At 29.7% G+C, this 21,356-nt stretch overlaps 2 protein-coding genes across 3 annotated transcripts; one reads left to right on the top strand and one right to left on the bottom strand.

Annotated features, from left to right (window-relative positions):
- The first annotated feature begins 5 nt into the window (after positions 1-5).
- LOC120088061 (mitochondrial uncoupling protein 2-like) lies at positions 6-4,052 on the top strand. Of its 2 annotated transcripts, none has more exons than XM_039045094.2 (9): positions 6-729; positions 914-1,132; positions 1,224-1,302; positions 1,414-1,547; positions 1,618-1,716; positions 1,824-1,928; positions 2,568-2,684; positions 3,004-3,090; positions 3,875-4,052. In XM_039045094.2, the coding sequence occupies exons 1-9, from the start codon at positions 649-651 to the stop codon at positions 3,896-3,898; spliced, it is 945 nt and encodes a 314-aa protein (XP_038901022.1). In that variant the 5' UTR covers positions 6-648; the 3' UTR covers positions 3,899-4,052. The 2 variants fall into 2 exon arrangements, with proteins under 2 accessions (XP_038901022.1, XP_038901023.1); XM_039045095.2 differs by having other exon boundaries at positions 2,610-2,684.
- Positions 4,053-4,252: 200 nt separating this feature from the next.
- GIL1 (glucose-6-phosphate isomerase, putative (DUF641)) lies at positions 4,253-9,196 on the bottom strand. The gene is made up of 4 exons (XM_039045092.2): positions 9,019-9,196; positions 8,670-8,816; positions 5,659-6,386; positions 4,253-5,363 (listed from the first exon to the last, which is right to left on the bottom strand). Exons 1-4 carry the CDS (start codon positions 9,063-9,065, stop codon positions 4,597-4,599), a joined length of 1,689 nt encoding a protein of 562 aa, XP_038901020.1. The 5' UTR covers positions 9,066-9,196; the 3' UTR covers positions 4,253-4,596.
- Between the last annotated feature and the right edge of the window lie 12,160 nt (positions 9,197-21,356).

Raw genomic sequence — 21,356 nt, forward strand, 5'->3', positions numbered from 1 at the left:
ATTTTGGGATACACACGTTGCTCTTTTGTAATTTTCACACCACAATTATAATATTTATTTATAAAGGAAAAAAAAACAAAAACAAAAAGTTGAATATGGAGATAATCCAAAAAGTACTTGATAAATTGATTGTTGTCCGTTTTCCTGTTCGTGCGTCCCCTCATACGAATTAGGAACCGCCATCCACACCGTATTACAATTTTCAAGTACGAGGACCATGTGATGTGATTCGCCCAGATCGAAACGTAGCTCAAACTTCCTTTCGCCGTCGGAGGAAGCTGCTGGTGGCGGGCCTTCCCATTCCGGAGCTTATCGCCGGCGGTGGTATTGTTCTTTTCATGTTCATCTTCTACAATATCGATCTAATTTTCAGATGTTCGAGTATTACTGGATTTAATACTCAAGGGAATACTTCAAAGTACAGCTACCGTTGAGGAAATAGCTAGGATTTGGATTTGAAAAGGCCGTCAATGGTGGCCATCTTAGCCGGATTTATCGACGTACCTTTGCTTCTTTATTACGTTTCGAGTTCCATTATTTATTTTCAACCCTAATTTCACTACTCTACTCCATCTGAGCATTATTCACGTGGTCGTTCACCTTGCCATTTGCAATTCCCGTTCTCTAGCTCTGTTTTTCCGTCCTGAAATGGCAGATCCTCAGTCCCAGACCGACTTTTCATTCTTTCAGACATTTCTATGTAGTGCTTTCGCCGCTTGCATTGCCGAGGTGACTGTATGAATCGATTTGTATCCATCTCTTTTATTTGCTCTCGATTGATAATTAACTCGACAAGATCACTGCACACTGCCACTATTGAATTTTATCTGCTTTATTCCAGGAGTTACTTGAATTATGCTGATCTGATTCTCGAGCCAACAAATTGGTCGTTTTGTTGTTTGTAATCGTGCAGCTCTGTACTATTCCTTTGGACGTTGCAAAAGTAAGGCTTCAGCTGCAGAAGAGAGCAGCTGCTGCAGATGGGGCGGGTCAGTCGAAATATAGGGGACTAATGGGAACTATTACCACCATTGCTAGGGAAGAAGGTTTACCAGCCCTTTGGAAGGGAGTTATTGCAGGATTACATCGTCAGTGTATTTATGGCGGCCTAAGGATTGGGCTATATGATCCTGTGAGTGCAGTGTTTTTGCAAATTGATGGATATAAATGACCATTCTCTGCTCTTTATATGGTATACTAACTATGAATTATACACTAACCAGGTTAAACTATATTTAGTCGGCAATAATTTTGTTGGAGATATACCTCTTCATCAGAAGATACTTGCTGCTTTGTTTACTGGTGAGTAGATCTTTCATCTTAAACCCATTTCATTGTGAAAGAGAATTTCATTGTTACGAATATTTTTCCTGTCAAATCTGCTGAGAATGATTTGATTCCTTATTTTGGCAGGTGCCTTAGCAATTTCCGTGGCAAATCCAACTGATCTTGTCAAGGTTCGTCTTCAAGCTGAAGGAAAGTTGCCAGCTGGGGTACCTAGACGTTATTCTGGCACTTTAGATGCATATTTTACTATCATAAGACAGGTTAGTCATCTTTTTGTGTTGTATCTGATGTCCTATAATTAGGTAGTTTACTGAAATATTTTTAATGCAGGAAGGATTGATGGCCTTGTGGACGGGCATTGGTCCAAACATAGCAAGGAATGCTATTATTAATGCTGCAGAACTAGCAAGTTATGACCAAGTGAAGCAGGTATGCAGATATTGTCTCGTGAATTCGTGTTATGATTTTACAAGTAAATTGCAATTTATAGTTGGGTTATGTGAATCCTAGTAATATATTATTTTATACTCACGCAGATGATTTTGAACATTCCAGGATTCCTGGACAATATTTTTACTCACCTCCTAGCTGGTCTAGGTGCAGGTTTCTTTGCGGTTTGCATTGGTTCCCCAGTTGATGTGGTAGGCATTCTTCTCCATTTTGGAACCTGATGTTTAGTCCTACAGTTATCTTTCTTTTTGTCATATTTAAATGTTTTCATGGTTCTCAGCAGAGTGTAGTCGATTCAAATCATAATTGTTTGTAATGCTAATGCTACCCTAGTAATGACCTTTCATCAAGCCATATTGGAATTATTCGTGATACTATAAGACAAACACAAACCTTGGAGACATGAAAAAAGTGAATGGCTATAAAGTGTACTGCCTAACGCTCAAATGTTTGGTTAGGCTTTGAAACAATCCTTCTTTCTATAGTATGATATCTAGCATCTTGTGAAGTAACCAAGCAAATAATTAGTCATAGCCTTTCTTAGTCAATAAACGTTCCTTTTTTTCCCAGATTCTGCTGCACTGATATCTTTCAACTGCTATGATTAGTGATGTGATGAATATATCATACTAAGTTGTTTGATTTAATTGGCAATTTAAACCCTCTATAATTACACTATTTCTACTGGTCTCTGCATTCTCTCTTTTCATCTTGCTACTTATGCAATTAAAAGTTGTAGAATTACCCCACAATTTGTTGATGCAGTCTCTTGTGAGTGGATGCTAGTAGATCCTAATTAAGTTTGTACAGTTTTATTGTAATTTAAGTAGTCTGTCAATGTTGGCTTCGATGCCATGGTTTTTCCTTTCCAGATCAAATCAAGAATGATGGGAGATTCAACCTACAAAAATACCATTGATTGCTTCGTTAAAACCTTAAAGAATGAGGTATGCCTGTATCTTTCTGTTTCTATGGTGCTTGATCTAGTTGCATAATATCTAGATTTCAAAACTACCATCTAGCAAATTCTGGCTTGTGAACTCTACAATGAATCCTAAAATTCTGAGGAACCATGCTACACTGCATATTATTAACTTTTTTTCCATATTAAATCCAAAATGGCTTCTGAAAGCATATATGTCGATGGTGAAATAACTACGCAAAGTAAACTAGGAAGTCACAGCCACCAATACCCACTGTCTTTTTAATTTTTGCTGAAAATTCTGCGGTGCAATCTTATGCCATTTTGCAACAAATCTACCACAGGGGCCTTTTGCCTTCTATAAAGGATTTCTTCCAAATTTTGGTCGGCTTGGATCTTGGAATGTGGTCATGTTTCTGACCCTTGAGCAAGTAAGATTTTCAAATTATTAGTTGTTCTTATTACTGCTTACTCACCCAAAAAAAAATAAATAAATAAAAAAAAATAAAGCTTTTTATAGAATTTATGAAGATTGGGAGAAACATTAAACATCTTCTGGACTGACCATCATACATTTAAACGATTCCTTTGATTAGAATTTCCATGCTTGCCTTTTTAGCTTCCCTATATGCTAAAAGCCCTTATTTTTGGACAAAAGCAACTTGAGTTTGGTAGGGTAATGGGTTTCTAACTTTTGACAAATTCTTTAAAACTTGTTGCACATATGCTACTAAAAGTTTCTTTAATTTGGATTTAAATACCAAAATCTTTAAATATATTCATTCTAATCCTTGAACTTTTAAAAAGTGACTATTTTAGACCCTTCACTTTAAATATATTCATACTGATATTTGAACTTTTAAAAAGTGACTATTTTAGTTTCTTCATTTTTATTTTTATTTCATATTGAAGGACTAAAATGATTACTTTTTAAAAGTTTAATGATCAAAATGAACCACAGTTACCATGACTAAAACAAACATTATTGAACCAAAATTGAAAGTTTATGAACGAAAAATGATATTTTAAAAAATATAAAAATCAGAATGAATCAAATTCAAAATTGAAAGGTTTTTGCTTCAATTTGTAAATAATTTTCCTTCTGCTTTTTGTTGACTACTATACTCAATGTGGCACTCATGAGTTATGAATGACAGACCATCTGAGCTATAACGTTGTCAGTCCTTTTTTATGTATTTGTTTGATATGTGGCAGGCAAAGAAGCTTTTCGGCCTATGAAAACCATTTGCTGGAAAACTGCTTCTTTGGGGCGCACCCAAGGACCTTTTTTTTTTTTCCTTCAATGATGGCCCCCCACGTTTTTCTCCGGATTCAATCCAATGTATAATAATAATATGTTTATTTCTAATCATTGAAGAGAGTTTTTACCACACTCCAGAATTCTTATATTTAAATTGCCCTATGCTTTTCGGAACTATCTCGATATCAAGGATGCTTTTAGCACCATGCCAATCTTCCCTCACACACGCCCAAACAAGAACTTTCATCTTCGTAGGTGCTGAAATTATAAGTTTGTTGCCCTTCAATAGTCTAATATGCCACTAAAGTATTCACATGTTAATTGGAGGGAAGTTGATAACTTACTATAATTTTATACAGAAAGAGAGATTGTTTCATATGTATTGTCACAATAGTGCACCCATAACCTTCAACTCAAGAGAGATGCATAATCATACAATTCTATGAACATGAATGACCAATCAAAGTCATTCTTTTAAATCACTACATTACAAATAAGAAGGGATTTAAACTTACAACTCAAAGAAAAAGGTGGAGCAATGATGATTGCTTACTATGATCATTGTTCTACCATCCATGTCAATTATTATCCTTGTTTTTTCTTTTAGCCAAACTATGAGGCAAGCAAATAACATGTAAGTTTTGGGTAAGCAATACGGTAACTCCACAAAAATACCTCAACTCCTGGAAACTAAGAAAACTCTGGCTTTGATGACAGAACCATTACCCAACTTGAACCCAGGACTAACTGGAAATCCCACAATCAGAGAAGTTGATACCCGTCCACATGAGAATTTCACCACACTTTCCATATACTGTGCATGGAATTCAGCTCCTCTACTCGCCTCGAATTGACTCGGAGCTGGATCGAGCGAGAACGCCAGCAAATGAAGCAGCCAAACTGCCTTGGCCATCCCCAAGAACTCAGCATAGAACTGACTCCTTGGGTGGTTACCAGCCAAGATTTGTCGACGCTGCTCCGAGTCTCCAAACAAGGACTCCTCCATTTTAGGGTGAACAATGGAAAGATACTTCTTGGAGCAGAATTTGCCAAAATGGCAACTTGGTAAGATTCCAAGAAGCTCAGCAGGGTCCATGGCCTTCATGTCACGATATTGGGTGAAACAATCCCGCCGAAACTGCTCGGGATTGAGCAGCGAGGAGAGACTACCGTCCATGTAGAAAGTCTCATGATCGAAACCGTGGAAAATCTTGCGGGAAATGTAAGATTCAAGAGCAAACTTGGCATGGTGGGTGGTAGCAACAGTATCAAGGTAGGCGTTGTCACTCTCAGCAATGGCTGATTCTATTGAACGGACTGCAGCTGCAATGTCCCAGTGAGCAGAGCGCATAAGGGAAAGCAAGAGCGATGTGAAGGCTTTTGAAGCTTCTTTGACTTGGCTCATTGTGGCCTCGAACAGCTCAGGAACAGGGGATGCCGCCACTGCCATAAATTGGCCCCAAAGATTCAATCAACTAAAAAGGGTAAAAGTTTACCTTCAACTCCCTTAACTATGAATAGGGTTCGTTGCTAAGTTCTTTCCTGTTGTATTATTGTACCAGTATAGCAAAAATCAAGTAATTCACTTCAAAATCCTAAACCTAACACCATTTAATGCACCATTAAATCATTATGATTATGCAATGCGAGTTATTGTAGATCCAAGAATCTAAACAGAGGGATTCCTAATGTTTATGATTATGATTAGACATGAAGAATAGGAATGGTTATCTCATACCTTGACCAAAACTACAGCTGACTTTCCTCTTTGATTGGGATCTTCCTTTCTTGCCGCCATAGCTGTTGCCCTTAGCAAGTGCCATAGAGTTCTTAAGCTTCTCCTTAAGATTCTCAACCTCCACATCTCTGGCTTTCACCTCCTTCTTGAGCTCCTCCATGGCCGCCTCATACGGAGCAACAACCTCCTTCAGCATTCCAACTACGCCATTCCTCCTCCGTCCCCGTCCACCGCCTCCAGAGCCATGAACAATCAAACTCCGGCGAAACCTCTCCCTTAAAACCCCTAGCCTCCGCAGCTCAGCCACAACTGCTACATCGGCTACCCTCATTCTCTCCGGGTCCCAAGGGCAATGCGCATCTTGTAGGTTCACATACGCCTTTTTCATGGCCGAGACGACATCGAAAACTTCGTTCATCAGAATCTCCATCTCCACCAGTTTATCCACTCCAACTAACTCTCCCTTCGGCACTTGCCGTGCCCTAATCCCTTCTCTACTCCACTCCTCATGTGCTTCCTCCTGTGCTTCCTCATCCTCCTCAAGCTCGTCGGAATCGTAACCTACCTCGTTTCCATTGCGATTCTTGGCGGCGATCTCGCCGGAATCTTGACGGACGGCGGCGAGTGGATGAAGGAGACAAGAAGCTGTGACTCGTTGAATCAGATCGGAGAAATTGGAGACCTTGTTAGCCATTTCCCCTTTCTTCTTCTCCTTGAAAGTGGTGCCTCTGGAAGAAGAAGACGAAGAATGAGAGAAACTGAGAAGTTTTAAGAGAGGATGTTTAAGAAGTGATGACTGATAATGAAAACTTCTGACATATGAATAAAGACACCACAAGGGCCTTCCACTTTCAAGTTACACCCTCCTTTTCTTAATCACATATATTCTAAATTGAGCATTTTATTTATTTATTTTTCTATTTTGTTCTAGACTTTATCTTTTGTGTAATTCACTTTTTAATATTAAATTTTCATAGTTACGTTAATAGTTCTATGGATTTTTTCATATTTACATAAGTTATAATATTCACACGAGGAGAGTGGATCCATATTTTTATTATATTTTAAGAAAATTTATGAAACATCAACAAAATAGACGACAAATTGTTACCAATATGAATATAATATAAATAATTAACATTTTAATTTATTTAAAAAGCGTTGAATATTTATTTACTAATTTTTTAATATTTTTTTTAATATTTTTTTAAGAAGTATCAATTTGACCTTCATGTTTTTTTTTCTCTTTGTAAAATTGAGATCTCGACATTCTATTGACTTGATATTGAGCGAATTGTACAAAAATGTGCGAGAAAACAATTAAAGTAGGTTTCTTTTAAACTATTCGACAATGTTACAAGAAAAAGGAAATAAGAGAGATAATTTATTTGAACTTATTTTTTAAAAAGTTATAGCCAAACTTAATTCTTACACTAGTTGATGAACTTTATCTAATTTGGCCAAAATTTTAAAAGGTCTATTTTAATCTTTTATTTTTTTTTCCCAAAAAATATAATTTTGGTTAAATTTAATTTTAATTTTATAATATTTATTTTAGCTCTTAAGCTTTTAAAGAATAATCATATGATGGAACACGTGATTGGTCAAGTGTATAGCAATAGCATTATCAAGTGGTCATTTTATATAGGTGTCATATTAAGGGGATCTTTACTACCATGATGAGAACTTTTTCTCTTTTCATTGTATCGTTTTGCCACTTAAAAAAAATTACTTACTCGATACTCCACTTCAACAAATTTAGTTTAAATGGATAAAATTATTAATTTAAAATTTTAATTCATACAAATTCCAAAATTTAAAGATTTCAATTGATTTATTTTCCTTCTATTTAATTATTTTTTCAATTCAACATAAAAAAGTGAAGAATTTAAACTTCAAACATGATGTTTAGTCAAGTGGGTGCATACTTTATTTGATAATTGATTACAAGTCGAGATATCTCACTTATAGGAAAGTCTTAAATTATTAGTTATAATTTTATATTTTTCTAATTAGAAGTTGTTTATTTTAAGTAGTATTTTTAAGTTTAACAAAGTAGGGGAGAAATTCAAATTTAACCTATGTTCAAGTTAGTATAATAAAAATGATTTAGTATAATAGGTTACTCTATTTGTAGAAAATAACACATTATATTCTCAATATAAGCATATCTCCGGTGGTTTAAACATATATCACTCACTCATTTATTGAATTAAAAAATACATAAGCTATTGAGTGAGCTTAGCTCAAGTGGCATAAGGTACATGTTCACAACTAAAATATTAAATTACAAATTTGGTCCCTATAGTTTGGAGAATGCTAGTTCCTATAATTTTAAAAGTTATAATTCGATATGATAAAACCTTATAAATAGTCTCTATGGTTTGATAAAGTTCTCATAAATAGATACATTTATGAATAATTTATCAATATGGGACTAAATTTTAACTATAGAACACATGGATAATTTTCTAAATAGTATAGACCAAGTTTACATTTAACTGGTTTTATTTTATTTAAAAAAAAAAAGAAAAAGAAAAAGCAAACTTCGAAGATTTTAAATGATGTTTTGCTTTTATTTAGTTATTTTTCCAATTCAACATGAAAGTGAAGAATTTGAACTTCAAACCTTTTAATCAAGGTACACATTTTATTTGTTAACCGATTATAAATTAAGGTACCAATCTGTTCATAATTAAAGAGGTTTGTGATTTGCAGGTTGAATTAAAAATTTGATCCCAAATTTATTTATAGATTTTTATTATATCATAAAGACTAAATTATTATTATAAAATAAAGAAACTAAATTTTAACTTTTGTAAGTGATTTGTATCTCTCGCTCCCTACATTTATTTTCATATTAAGTTATTAAAAAAGAAAAAAAAAAAAACCCTCTAAAATATAATGAAATAAAGAAGCAAATAAAGAATTTAAATGAGATGAATGCGAGGGAAAAAAGTGAATGGGGGAAATAATGAAAGAAAAAAGTAAGAGAGACGAAAGGTACGTACCTGCAGCAGGAGTAATCAGAACGCAGAGAAAATCTGGATTGCTTCTCCAATGGATCTCGCTGAAAAGGAACTGAAAATGGCGATTGCAATTGTTCATCTTCAAATTCACTGTTCTTCCTCACAACTCCATTCTTCTTCTTCTTTTTCCTGCAATTAATTTACATTTATCGCCATTACAATCAACTTAAATTCCGATCGCCTTATCTCTTAGCTTTCCTTCTAATCTAAAACTACTTTTCCTAATTACAAACTCAAATACAGAACCGATCAAAATGCAACCCTAATTTGTTCGATCGTAAGAAACAGAGACGATTGAGATGCAATTTAAGCGTAAAGTGAAGAGAATTACCTGGAATTGTCGAGACGATGAGAACAGAGCAGGAGATTGGGGAACATGATTCGATCAGTTTGTGAAATCCAGCGGAACAGAGGAGAGAGGAAATGTAGATATGAATTTAGAGAGAGAGAGAGAAAGTAATAAGGAGCGATGAACAGAGGAATTGGAAAGTGGCGCCCAGTGGAATTATGAATTGAATTGTGAAGAGGAAGAAGAAAATGATATATAGAGAGATAATGAATTAAGTTCTCGCTAAAAAGACAAGTGAAAGCTGTTGGATTCATGAAGGTGAGCAATAGTTCTTCGCCCCTACTCGTATTTTAACTTAATGATGTTGATCGCAAATGTAATTTAATTACTTTTTAATCATGTTTATCGTTAGTTTTGATATGCGATCAGATTGATCATTATTCGAAACTCAATTGGATTGCATTCTTCCATTATCGACTTGAAAGTGGGCTTCACATTTTAAAAACATATAAACAACAACAAATGTAATCAAATGAGATTCTATTCTCATGTTGCCATTGATTTATTATGTTTCCTATGAGTAAATGTGGCCTTATTACTACAATCATTTATGTCAATTAGAACTAGGGATATTCAAAAACCGGATGACCCGAAAAAAACTGATCAACTCAACCCAACTCGTGCGGTTTGAGTTAGGTTATCAACTCATTTGGGTTAGGTTGGATTCAAATATGTGAAAATTTTATGAATTGAGTTGGTTCATGAGTTCACCTATCCAACCCGAATTTATTATTAACTATCCAACCCGAATTTATTATTAACTATAATATATATATATATTGTTACTTATAACACAATTATTTATACATATATTAGTTTTAGTTTTATTTAATTCTAATATTTTTCGAATAATTTATTTTTCAACAACTCTTAAAAGTAGTTTTTTTTTGCATTTTAGAAAGAAAACTTTCACTATATAAATTGAAATTGAGTAGTTAATCTTAATTCAATATATGAAAATAATTAAATTAAATTTTTACATATTTACGTTTTGCTTCTTTTTAGAACAAAATTTTAAATGATTGTTTCGATTAACCTGAACCATCCCAACCCAAATATTTCATGGTTGGGTTGAGTTGAGTTCATTTTTTAATAAAGGTTATTTGGGTTGAAGAAATTTATAATTCGAACAATTGAGTTGGGTCTAAAATTTTTTTCAACCAAATCTAACTCAACCCATGAACGTCCCTAATTAGAACTAAGTTAGAGATAAATATGTTAAGTTTAAAATATTGTTGGCTTCTTATACTTTGAAGTTTGTCCGATCATCACGTACTTTAAATAATTTAAAATATCGTTAGGTTTTTATACTTTGAAGTTTGTCCAATCATCATGTACTTTAAATAAATCTTAAATTTAGCTATTATTATTTTTCTTTTTATTGAAACTGGCTACATAATAACAAATATTTTTCATGCAATGATATGCAATATGTGAATATTTTTTTTTCAAAATTTATAATAAAAATTGCTAATAAATAACGATAGTAATGAGGACTAAGGCTCTGTTTGGGATTATATTTACAATAGTAAAAAGTGATTAAGGGGAAATCTTAATGGTCTATCCTGTTGAATAAGACAACTTATTTATTAATTTGCCAAAATCACTTTTAAATTCAACTTATTTATTAATTTGCCAAAATCACTTTTAAATTTTAACTAACATATAGACTTATAAATACTAGTTTTTAGATTAGTTTTCCTAAAAATTTGTTACCTTCTGAACCATTTAAATAAGTATATTGTAATAATATCATTCTATATTAATATATTTTGTCACATCTATTTTCAAGACTTTTTTATAACAATTATTTTTCTTAAACTTTTATAGAATAATCTAGATTAAAATAAAATTATTGAAATCCAAATCATACAAAATTTTAAATAAAAATATTATAATAAATCTTAAATTAATGATCAATATGACAATAATTAAAATAATAAGTTACTTTGGTTCACATAACTAAATTACACTAATTTAATATTAGTTTACCAATTATTTTAATTACTTTATTCTAGTTCAAAATTAAAATTTACTAAACACTATTTTACTTCTATTCACAATTGATTTTTAAAAAAACACAGTTTTCAACCCTTATTTTAAAAGTTACCACAATCTCAAATCGAAGTGTAATTTGAAATACATGAGTAAAATTAAATAAACTTCAAAATATAAAAACTAATATTGTATTTTAACCAAACATTAATGGTCTTGAAGCCACCTTATAACTGTTGTATTAAAGTGATTTGGTGCAAGAGCTATAAAACTTTTTCAGAACAACAAAGGTAGGATATAAGATTTAAATTTTCGATCTCAAATGAATGAATCTATATTAATTACGGTTGAAATATATTCATATTGAAAAAAGAATTAAAGGTTGGTTTTAGTTTGAAATAACTTCAAAACTAATCCACATGTACTTTTTTTAACTTTTATAATTTTTATTTTAGTTTATGAAACTTTAAGTTTGTGATATTTTGGTCCTCGACTTTTAAAAGGTCTTGTTTTATTATATATTTTCTTATTTATAAATATGGTTATTAAGATATTAATGTGAGCATCTATAGAGTCAAAAGATAAAATTTAATTTTGTATGTAATAAACAAATTAGTTTTGAAAAATATATTTAAATATATCAAAAAATTATTAAACATAAATTAAAAGGATCATTAGACCATTTTTAAATTTATGAAAAGAATTAAAGTCCATAGATCTATTAAAAGTTTTTTTTTCCAGAGTTCATGAACTTTTTAAACAATATTTAAAAGTTTGAAAATTAAATTTATAATTTCTAAAAAAACTAAATTTATAATTTATTTATTATTTAAAATCTTATCGACTTTGGAAATGAATCATAATAATCTCTTAAATATAATTTTAAAACCATTTTAGTTATCATTAAAATTAAAATTATTGTCAAAATGAACATAACTCAATTGATCTAGTGTTACTATCAATCTCGAAATCAGAGATTCGATTCTCCACTCCACATATTGTAAAAAAAAAAAAGAAGAAAAAAATTAATTTTATAATATATATATATAGAGAGATAGAGAGATAGAGAGAGAGAGAAATTATTTCAAATGGTAAAACTTTTGAAGATATTTACAAAATATAGCAAAATTTTAGAACTATCAATGATAGACATTGATAGACACTGATAGACTTCTATCTGTGTCTATCAATGTCACTGATAGACATTGATAGAAGTCTATCAGTGTCTATCAACGTCTATCATTGATAGTTATAAAATTTTGTTATATTTTGTAAATATCTTGATTATTTTTTTATATTTAAAAACAACTCATATATATATATATATATATATATATGAAAATTAATTATTTTTTTAAAAAATTATTTCCATTTTAAAACTTTTCGCTGTATAGTGGATAATGTTATAGAGGTTTCTTTTTTAAAAGAAAATTGTAATTAATATTACTTAATCTAAATATCAATGCATTTATTATTATTTTAACATAAATGTTAAAGTATAAATTTAGTTCTTAATCTTTTAAAATTGTGTTCAATAAAAATTTAAATTTTTAATTTTGTGTCTTATAATTTTTTTTTAAAATATTTAATCGATCAATGAGCATGTTTAAAATTTTGAAAAATTAATTATTTTAGTGGACATAAAGTTTACTTTCGTATTTAATGGAGCCTTGATTTTAAATTTTATAACTAACACATACATTGATTTTTTAAAAATGTCAAATAAAATTTATTACACAACATCAAAATATATTTATGATAATATTTAATATATATATATATATATATATATATATATATTTACCTATTAGATGTAAAATTGAAATTTAAGAATCTATTTCGTAGATAATTTAAAATTTAGAAACATATAAAATACAAGAGCAGTATATAGTCACAAATATAGAAGTTCCATGAACTAAATTTCTAACCTATATAAATAAATTTGTGCCCGAAGTATGAAGTTCTAATCTGAAGCCTATATATCAAACAAAACAATCTCTAATGAACATTTTTTCTTATTGGAAATTATAAAAAGAAAATCCTATATGATAAAAAGAAAAGGTCTTACAATCGAGCAAATGACACATTTAATTAGAGATGTTCAATTCCTCCACAGAGATGAGACTCTTTTATAAAATCCTATATGATGAAAAAGAAAAGGTGTTACAATTGAGCAAATGGCACATCTAAATAGAGATGTCCAATTTCTATACGGAGACGGCCCCCACGAGGCCCCGCCTCGTTCCCCGTTCTTGTCCCGATTAACTTCTACATATTTATTTAGTATAGTTATCTAATGTTATATTGTTATTATTATTAATATATAAATATTACATTTAAATTTCAAATTTGATTACTTATTGGGAAAGATAATGAATATGTTTAAATTGAATATTTAAATTTAGATTATATATGTGAATAATTTGATTTATATTTATTTCTTTCTACTAAAAAAACTAATTAGCTTTTTTAGACTAAAATTTGAGTAATTTATCTTTAAATTCAAATTGTCATGTAAAACTAACCATAATAAACAATTTAGTAATGAAACTAATTATTTAATTAAAATTTGCCTACATTAGAGATTTAAATAATTTGGCTTTTTACAAAGAGGAAAAAAAGATGATGGGAAAAAATTGCCCACGGTAACCCAATCCCCACAAATTCTCCACGGGGAATCTCCGCCCCAATCTCCATGGGAAATTTCATGAGGATGTGTAATGAAATGGGAAGCGGGGATGGGGATGGGGATGGGGAATGATATCCCCACCCCGCCCCGTGAACATCTCTACATCTAAACCATTTTAGAGGCCCAAGATAATAAATGCCCCACCTTTTAAAAGCATTATTAATTGACCTTCTATTGATGTCATACACATATGAAATTATTGATTTGCCCTACTTAAAAAATTCCATCATGTGTTTTCTCGTTTTTCTTTTTCTCTTTTCTCTTTCTTCTTCTTCGTTCTTCTTCTTCTCCTTCTCCAGCGAGTGCTGAGATCTATTCTCCCTCTCTCTTATTCTTCGTTCTTCTTCTCTAGATTACGAGGTCATTCTTCAACGAACAAGATCGTACTTAGATTTTGTGATGTTGCAGTATGATACAGACGTTAGAGAGCAAGATTGTTAGAGGATAGCGAACGAGAGGAGAGCGAGACTAAGAAAAGGGAGAGATGTGAGCGGTATGTAAGTGAGCGAAGAGATAGGAGAACGAGATAGAAGAGAGTGAGAGAGCCAAGAGCAAGAGCGAGATTGGCCATTCATGTGCATGCAAGGGTTTTGTTTGCTAATTTCACCCGTAGTTGATGTTAGCAAAGGGTCAAAAGAAACCCTCATTTTAAATAAAGAGGACAAATCTTGTTTTTGCCTTTCAATTTGGATTATCCGTAAAAAAATCTCTTTAAAATGAAAGGAGAAAAACACAACATAATAATTGTGCAAAAATAACTATATACATACTACAACTATAACAATCAATAAAATGGACCATTGCAAAGTACATTGTTCAAATAGTTCTATTATTTAGTATTTTGGCCGAAGTATTTGGAATCTTTGATTATAAACTCTTTTTATTTCCATTCTTAAAAGAAGGAAAATATATGTCAAAATGAGTATGACTCAATTAATATAGTGTTTATATCAATTAATTCAGATATGAAAGCTTCAAATTTTCACTCCACATATGGTAAAAAAAAATATATATTTTATGTTTAAAATTAACCGTTTTAGTCTTCGAATTTTCAAATATAGGATTAATAGGTCATTCTAATAAAAAATAATTAAATTTTTTTAAAAAATTGACTAGATATATAGGTCGATGTGGCAACATGACTTGCCAAAAAATCATATTTTTATTTTTTTTCCTCATTTCACTTCTTTCTCACTTCTCTCTCTTTTCTTCTCACTTGAAAAATATCTCTCGAGTCTTTCAGATTTTTGGTCTAATTTTCCTCTTCATTTCAAAATGTTACATTTTTAATATTTAAATTTTTAATTTGATTTCAATTTAGTACATAAGTTTTAATCATTACAATTTTACCTTTGAAATTCCCACAAATTACAAGATTTACACTTTTAACCTCAAATTTTCACTAAATATTCATTTAAGTTTTTGGCGTTAGTATCTATTAATCAACTAAAAATAATTAGAAAGTAAAATTTTAAAATTAATTGTGTGATAGTGATGAAAAAGTTAGTGAAACTCAATTAATGACAATTCTTTTAAACTAAATAATAGATATTCACACAATATATTAACACTAGAGACTAGAACTGATTATTGAATGAAAAATCAAAGTTAAAAGTATAAATTTTAAAATCTAAAGGTAAAATTAAAACCGAACTCAAACTTTAAAAATAAAATTGTTATTTTTGAAACAAAAATTAAAAATTTAAATAGTAACATTTTAAAACCTATAATCAAACAATTATATTTAAAAAAAAAAAAAAAATCAATTTCTACACACTTTCTTTTAGCAATGATATGGGTAGAACAGAAAAATGACACAAAACCAACTCATCAATTTTGTCCCTACAAGATTATCCTCAATGGTAATATATAAACTTAAAATCAATTAAAAGCATTTTTTGTTTCAAAATTTTCTAAGTATATTATTATAACAAGAGTAATTTAAAGAAATCTGAATATACTTAAAAGCCACTTATATATATATATATTGTTTTTTCCCAGAAGTACTCATTTTCTTAATCAAAATCATTCCAAATTAGAGTTTAGGTCCCTATAATTTAAAGTCTATTTAATTGAATATCTTTAGTTTCAATTATTCATTTTTAGTCTTTATACAGTTATACTTTCAATCCATCTTAAAATCAGTCCTTTGAAATTATTTTTTTTGAAATTGGTTAAATGATAATAATAATTTTCAGGCAAATAAATACAATATATGAATATGTCATCAAAATTTATGGTAAAAATGCTAATAGATAACAATTTTTTTTAAAGATCAATAATAAACTTACAATGGAGACTAAATTTAAGATATATTGAAAGTATATCTGGTAACCATTTTATTTTTTAAAATTAAACCTATGGATACTATTTCCAAGTTTTTCTTTTGTTATTTACTTTTCGCTAATGGTTTAAAAAAACCAAGACAAGTTTTGAGAACTAAGAAAAAAATATCTTTTATAAAGTTGTTTTTGTTTTTAGAATTTGACTAAGAATTCAACTATTGCACTTAAAAAGATGCAAATAATTGTGAGAAATATGGAGGGAATATGCTTACTTTTCAAAAACAAAAAATGATTATGAAATGGTTACCGAGTGGGGCTTAAAATTGCATAATTGAAAGTTCAAGGACAAAAATTGAACAATCTTTAAAATATAGGGTCCATAATAATAATATTTAAACCATAAATTTAAATCAATCTACCTACATCATTTACTTCATATAAAAATATTTTATTTCAAGATTTATTATAGATAGTTTAGTATTCACACGTTCTCCTTTTAAGGTTGGAGATTCAAATTTTTATATGTCATTAAAAAAAATCATATAAAATGGAGCAAAAAAGCTTATATAAAATTTTTAAAACTAATTTAATAGAATATGAAAGTTGGAGAGCAATTGAATCTTAAAGTCACTATCAATTTAGGTATGATTTATTTCTATAAGATAATGTTTTCTCCAAATGAGAGGATAATTAAAAACATAAAGTCATCTATATCAATTTATGTAACAAAGATTGTGTGCACAAGTCAATAAATACAGTTCCTAAATAATTAGCATTTTTATTAATTAAATATAATATCAATAAATAAATAATAAATAGTTATTCAAAGGAGAGAAAGCTACCCACAACAAATTGTGTAGTGGACTAGTAGTCAATAATTGAACAAAATTTGAAGTTTACATAAATTACATTTAATAATTGCTAAGCACACAACAAATTTTATATATCTGAGTCCTAAAAAATAACTCTTACCGATACATATATATATCATTCATTTATGATTTTTGTTACGCTTCCAACAATTCTCTCTCAAAACAAAAAATATCGTTTGGCCTCTCCTAAAAATATTATTTCTTCATCCACCTTAGACTAACGACAAGAGATCGCTCTAATCCAAAACTAGCAATAGATTCAAATAGAGTACAATTACATACAGAATGCATTTATGTGATATACTTACTGTCGGCCACTGTTCATTCATAATATCGTATGATATAAGAACTTACTGCTTTTTGTTCGAAGTCTAAGAATTTCACTAACATTATTAAGTTTAACTGTTTCAATATCACTTAAAGGATAACTGACTTTTCTCATATCTTTACATTTATGTAATATTGTTCATTTTGAACTTAAAACATTCATAATTTTATTTTAAATTTAATTCAAAAGATCTCATTATCAATAAAGATAATTATTGTCACATATATATTATATATCGTTCCATTCCTTTGGGACTTTGATGTTGCATTCCTAACACCAATTTTAATGACATTTTTAATCAAGTAGAAATAAACCATAATAAAAAAAAGAAAAAAGAAAAATGAAAATCTCGAGCAATTGGAGAGAGGGATATGAATGGAGTGATGCCTATCACGTGCTTTTGTTAGCTATGTGAAGAAAATATTGAGGGTAAGACAACCATAATGGACATAAAATGATTGAATGAAAATCCTTTACTTTTAATTACTTATTTTTATTGTTAACAAAGTAGTAAAATTGGAATATTACTTTACTTTTAATTACTTATTTTATTTATTATAGTTTTCACGTAAATAACATGAAATTTCATTTCAAAATCAATTGATAATAAAAAGAGTAATCTATACCTCTTATAAAAATTGTGAATTTCTTTGATCTTTTTAATTAAGATATGAAATTCACTTTTCATATAAATAAGTAATTTCCATTTTTTAGAAAAAAAATCTAGGTACCGTCTTTGTGCAGTTCAAATTGGTCCTAGCAATTTTTTAATTAATTATTTTTATTTTTCTACTATATATATAGAAAATGATGCATGAGATTAGATGCAACTGAATCATTAGTATAATTTATTTTTAGTACATTTGCCATTATTTCTACCATGAATGAATCTATCATCTAATGGTAATGCACATGCACTAAGGGGCCGGGGTCATGCCCCAGCCCGTTCTTCTTGCCTTTGGCTCTTTCTTTATTCCTTTTCTTTTTTTCTTTCACTTTTATATTTGAATTTATATTTTTCTCCTAAATATTGAAATTAATGAGTTAGTCTGTACTTTTTTAGTTGTATCTAATTTAATGTTTAATACTTCATTTAGCATATTCGATATTTTAAAAAGTTAATGAATCCATTAAGCATAAAATTAAAACTATATATTTAGTGTGTTGCGTTAGTTGGGTTCGATGCATCGGGTGGTTAGTTGGGATGAAGAGTTGAGTTGGTTGTGCCGAGTGGAGTCGGGTAAAGGAGTACGTAGTAAGTTGTTCCGTGTTTTCTGGTATGCATCCATATACTACATCTGGCAGGAGCGTAATCGGCGGCTGCATGGAGGTCGACCGAGGTCGGTGTCTGCTCTGGTTTACCTTATGGTCTCTATGGTTCGTGCTCGTGTTACTTCCTGATGAGTTGACCTTCTTGGATTTATCTAGCGTGTGTACGGATGTTTTTTCCTTTTGAACTTCACGTTGTTCTCTGTTTTGATGTAGCCCCTAGTTTGTGGGGTTTTGGGTTCTTTTCTCTGCCTTTCTTTCTAGTGGTTTGCGAGTTTGCGTTTATGTGTTGGTTTTGTTCTGGTCTTATCCTGTTGACTTTGTTTTGGTTTTGTTGCACTGTCTTTGCTCGTGCTTTGTTTGATGCCTTGATCTCAGGCTGTGGGATCCACCTTGTTGTTGTATAATAATATCCCCTATTCTAAAAAAAAAAAAAAAAAAACTATGTATCTAACGAGTCTTTGAGCTTTCATTTTATATCTATAAATTCATGAATTTTAAAAAATGTTGAATATGTCAATGATCTATTAGATACAAAATTGAAAGTTTAAAGATTTACTAGATACGAAATCGGAAGTTAAGGACTTAAGAGACACAATACTTTTTAAAGTTTGGTACCCATTAGATGTAGAATTGAATGGTTTAAGCATATATATACTATTGTCCAAAATGTAAAAGGTTCAAATCTCTTATTGACAGTGAAAGTATTAGGGGTGTACTTGAGTTGGGTTGAGTTGAAAGTATCTTTTGGACCAATCTGAAAATTCGGGTTAGTTTGATTGGCAATCCAAACGATTGAAATAAAGTTTCCAACCCAACCCAACTCTTAAAATTCGGGTTGGGTTGTCGGGTTATAACTTATATTTTTTTTTTGTATTTTTAATGAAAAATATGTAAATTTATATACAACACATGTCTAATAACTAAAATCTCATAAAATTAAGATGCTAAATACCAAATATCTATGATATTTATTGTAAACTTTAAACAAAGACAAATATCATAACAATTTTAAAATAAAAATATTAAAAATTCAAAAATTAATCAATACAAAGAAATCAAACTTTAAATACACACTTTTATATATATATATATATATATATATATATATATATATATATATATATATATATATATAAAATTCGGGTTGGATTGGGTCAACCCATATATTTTTTAAGCCAACCCAACCCAAGAACAAAACTAATCCAACCCAACCCTTACATTTTGGGTTGGGTAGTTTTGGGTTGTCGGGTTATTTGAACACTATTATTATTATTACATTTTAGATATGGCCACCCCATTTAGTAGCTATGAAGTCGAATAAACTTAAGAAAAAAATGTTTTTCAAAAAGTTTATTTTTATTTAAACACTTCTGATAAAAAAAATCCTTACTAAAATACACTTGTAAAGTTATTTTGAGTGGTTGCCAAACACTTCAATTTTTTTTTTCCAAAATGACTTATTTTTTAAATAAATACTTGAAAATTTATTCCAAACATATCTTTTTGTTTTGTTTTTTTTTAACGAAATAAACTGAATTAAGACTTTAGAGATGTGTCTTTGAAAGATTGAGAGGTACTTGATTTGGGATAAGTACACTTACAAAACTATTTTGAATGATTGTCGAACACTTTAACTTCTTTCAAAATGATTTATTTTTTAAAATTAAACACTAAAAAAATATATTTCAAATATACCTTTATTGTTTTTGAAAACTGAAATAAAGTGAGTTAAAAGACTTAAAAGAAGCCTTCGAACTAAGTACTTGACTTAGAGTGCCCATTTTATCAAAAAAGAATAATTTTGTTTATTTTTAGGATTAAATTGTAATTTTAAGATCAAAATTGACTCAAGTAATCCTAGTAAGCTAACTATGAGGATAAAAAGTGAAGTAAAATTCTAAGTTAACTCTGATGATCTAATATGTGCACTAATTATTAGAGGTGTACATGGATTGAGTTAGATTGAGGGTGTATTTTGAACCAATCCAAAAATTCAGGTTGGTTGGATTGGCAACCCAAAGAATCTAAATAAAGTCAATTCGGGTTGGGTTAGGTTGGGCTGGGTTGTTGGATTATAATTTATTTTTCTATTTTTAATTAAAAATATGTAAATTTATATATAATATATGACTAATAACTAAAATCTTATCAAATTCAAATACTAAATGCCAATTATATGTAAGATATTTATTGCAAACTTCAAATAAAGACAAATATCAAAACAATTTTAAAATAAAAATATTTAAAATTCACAAATTAATCAATACAAAGTAATCAAATTTTAAACAAAGAGAAATATATATAGTATATTTTATTTATATATATATAATTCGGGTTAGGTTGGGTCAAATCAAATTTTTTTAAGCCAACCCAAGACCCAACTCAACCCAACCAAAATAGAAAAAGTTTAACTCAACCCAACCCAAAAACAAAACTAACCCAACCCAACCCTTATATTTTGGGTGGGTAGTCCGGATTATTCAAATTGTCGGGTTATTTGAACACCCCTACTAATTATATAACAATGGATGACAAGACCTATTATGGATAATTACAGCCATAAAAAAAGAAGACAAATATCAATTTATATCTCTGATTTTAAATGTTGCATCAATTTAAACCATAAACTTTGGGGATTGTATCAACTTAAATTCCAGACTAATAATTATATCAATTTAAACCCTGAACTTTTATAAGTGTATCAATTTAAATTTTGAACTTTCATAATTGTATCAATTTAAACCATCCATTATGTTTTATTTTCACACACTTATGAAAGTTCGAATATAAATTGATATAATTATGAAGGCTCAAAGTTTAATTTGATATACTTATGAAAGTTTAGGGTTTAAATTAATACACTTATAAAAGTTTAGGAT

Source organism: Benincasa hispida, chromosome 10 (assembly GCF_027475165.1).
Source record: "Benincasa hispida cultivar pf3 chromosome 10, pf3_genome.v1.1, whole genome shotgun sequence".
Classification (NCBI taxonomy): Eukaryota; Viridiplantae; Streptophyta; class Magnoliopsida; order Cucurbitales; family Cucurbitaceae; genus Benincasa; species Benincasa hispida.

What these genes read in the sequence shown, in the direction of transcription:
- LOC120088061 (XM_039045094.2), top strand. Translation starts at nt 649, where the DNA reads ATGGCAGATCCTCAGTCCCAGACCGACTTTTCATTCTTTCAGACATTT. An exon ending in TTGGTTCCCCAGTTGATGTG is followed by an intron (nt 1,929 to 2,567) that starts GTAGGCATTCTT and finishes TAATTTAAGTAG; the next exon opens with TCTGTCAATGTTGGCTTCGA. An exon ending in TGTTTCTGACCCTTGAGCAA is followed by an intron (nt 3,091 to 3,874) that starts GTAAGATTTTCA and finishes GATATGTGGCAG; the next exon opens with GCAAAGAAGCTTTTCGGCCT.
- GIL1 (XM_039045092.2), bottom strand. Translation starts at nt 9,065, where the DNA reads ATGTTCCCCAATCTCCTGCTCTGTTCTCATCGTCTCGACAATTCCAG. An exon ending in TCTGATTACTCCTGCTGCAG is followed by an intron (nt 6,387 to 8,669) that starts GTACGTACCTTT and finishes TTCTTCTTCCAG; the next exon opens with AGGCACCACTTTCAAGGAGA. An exon ending in CAGCTGTAGTTTTGGTCAAG is followed by an intron (nt 5,364 to 5,658) that starts GTATGAGATAAC and finishes AATTTATGGCAG; the next exon opens with TGGCGGCATCCCCTGTTCCT.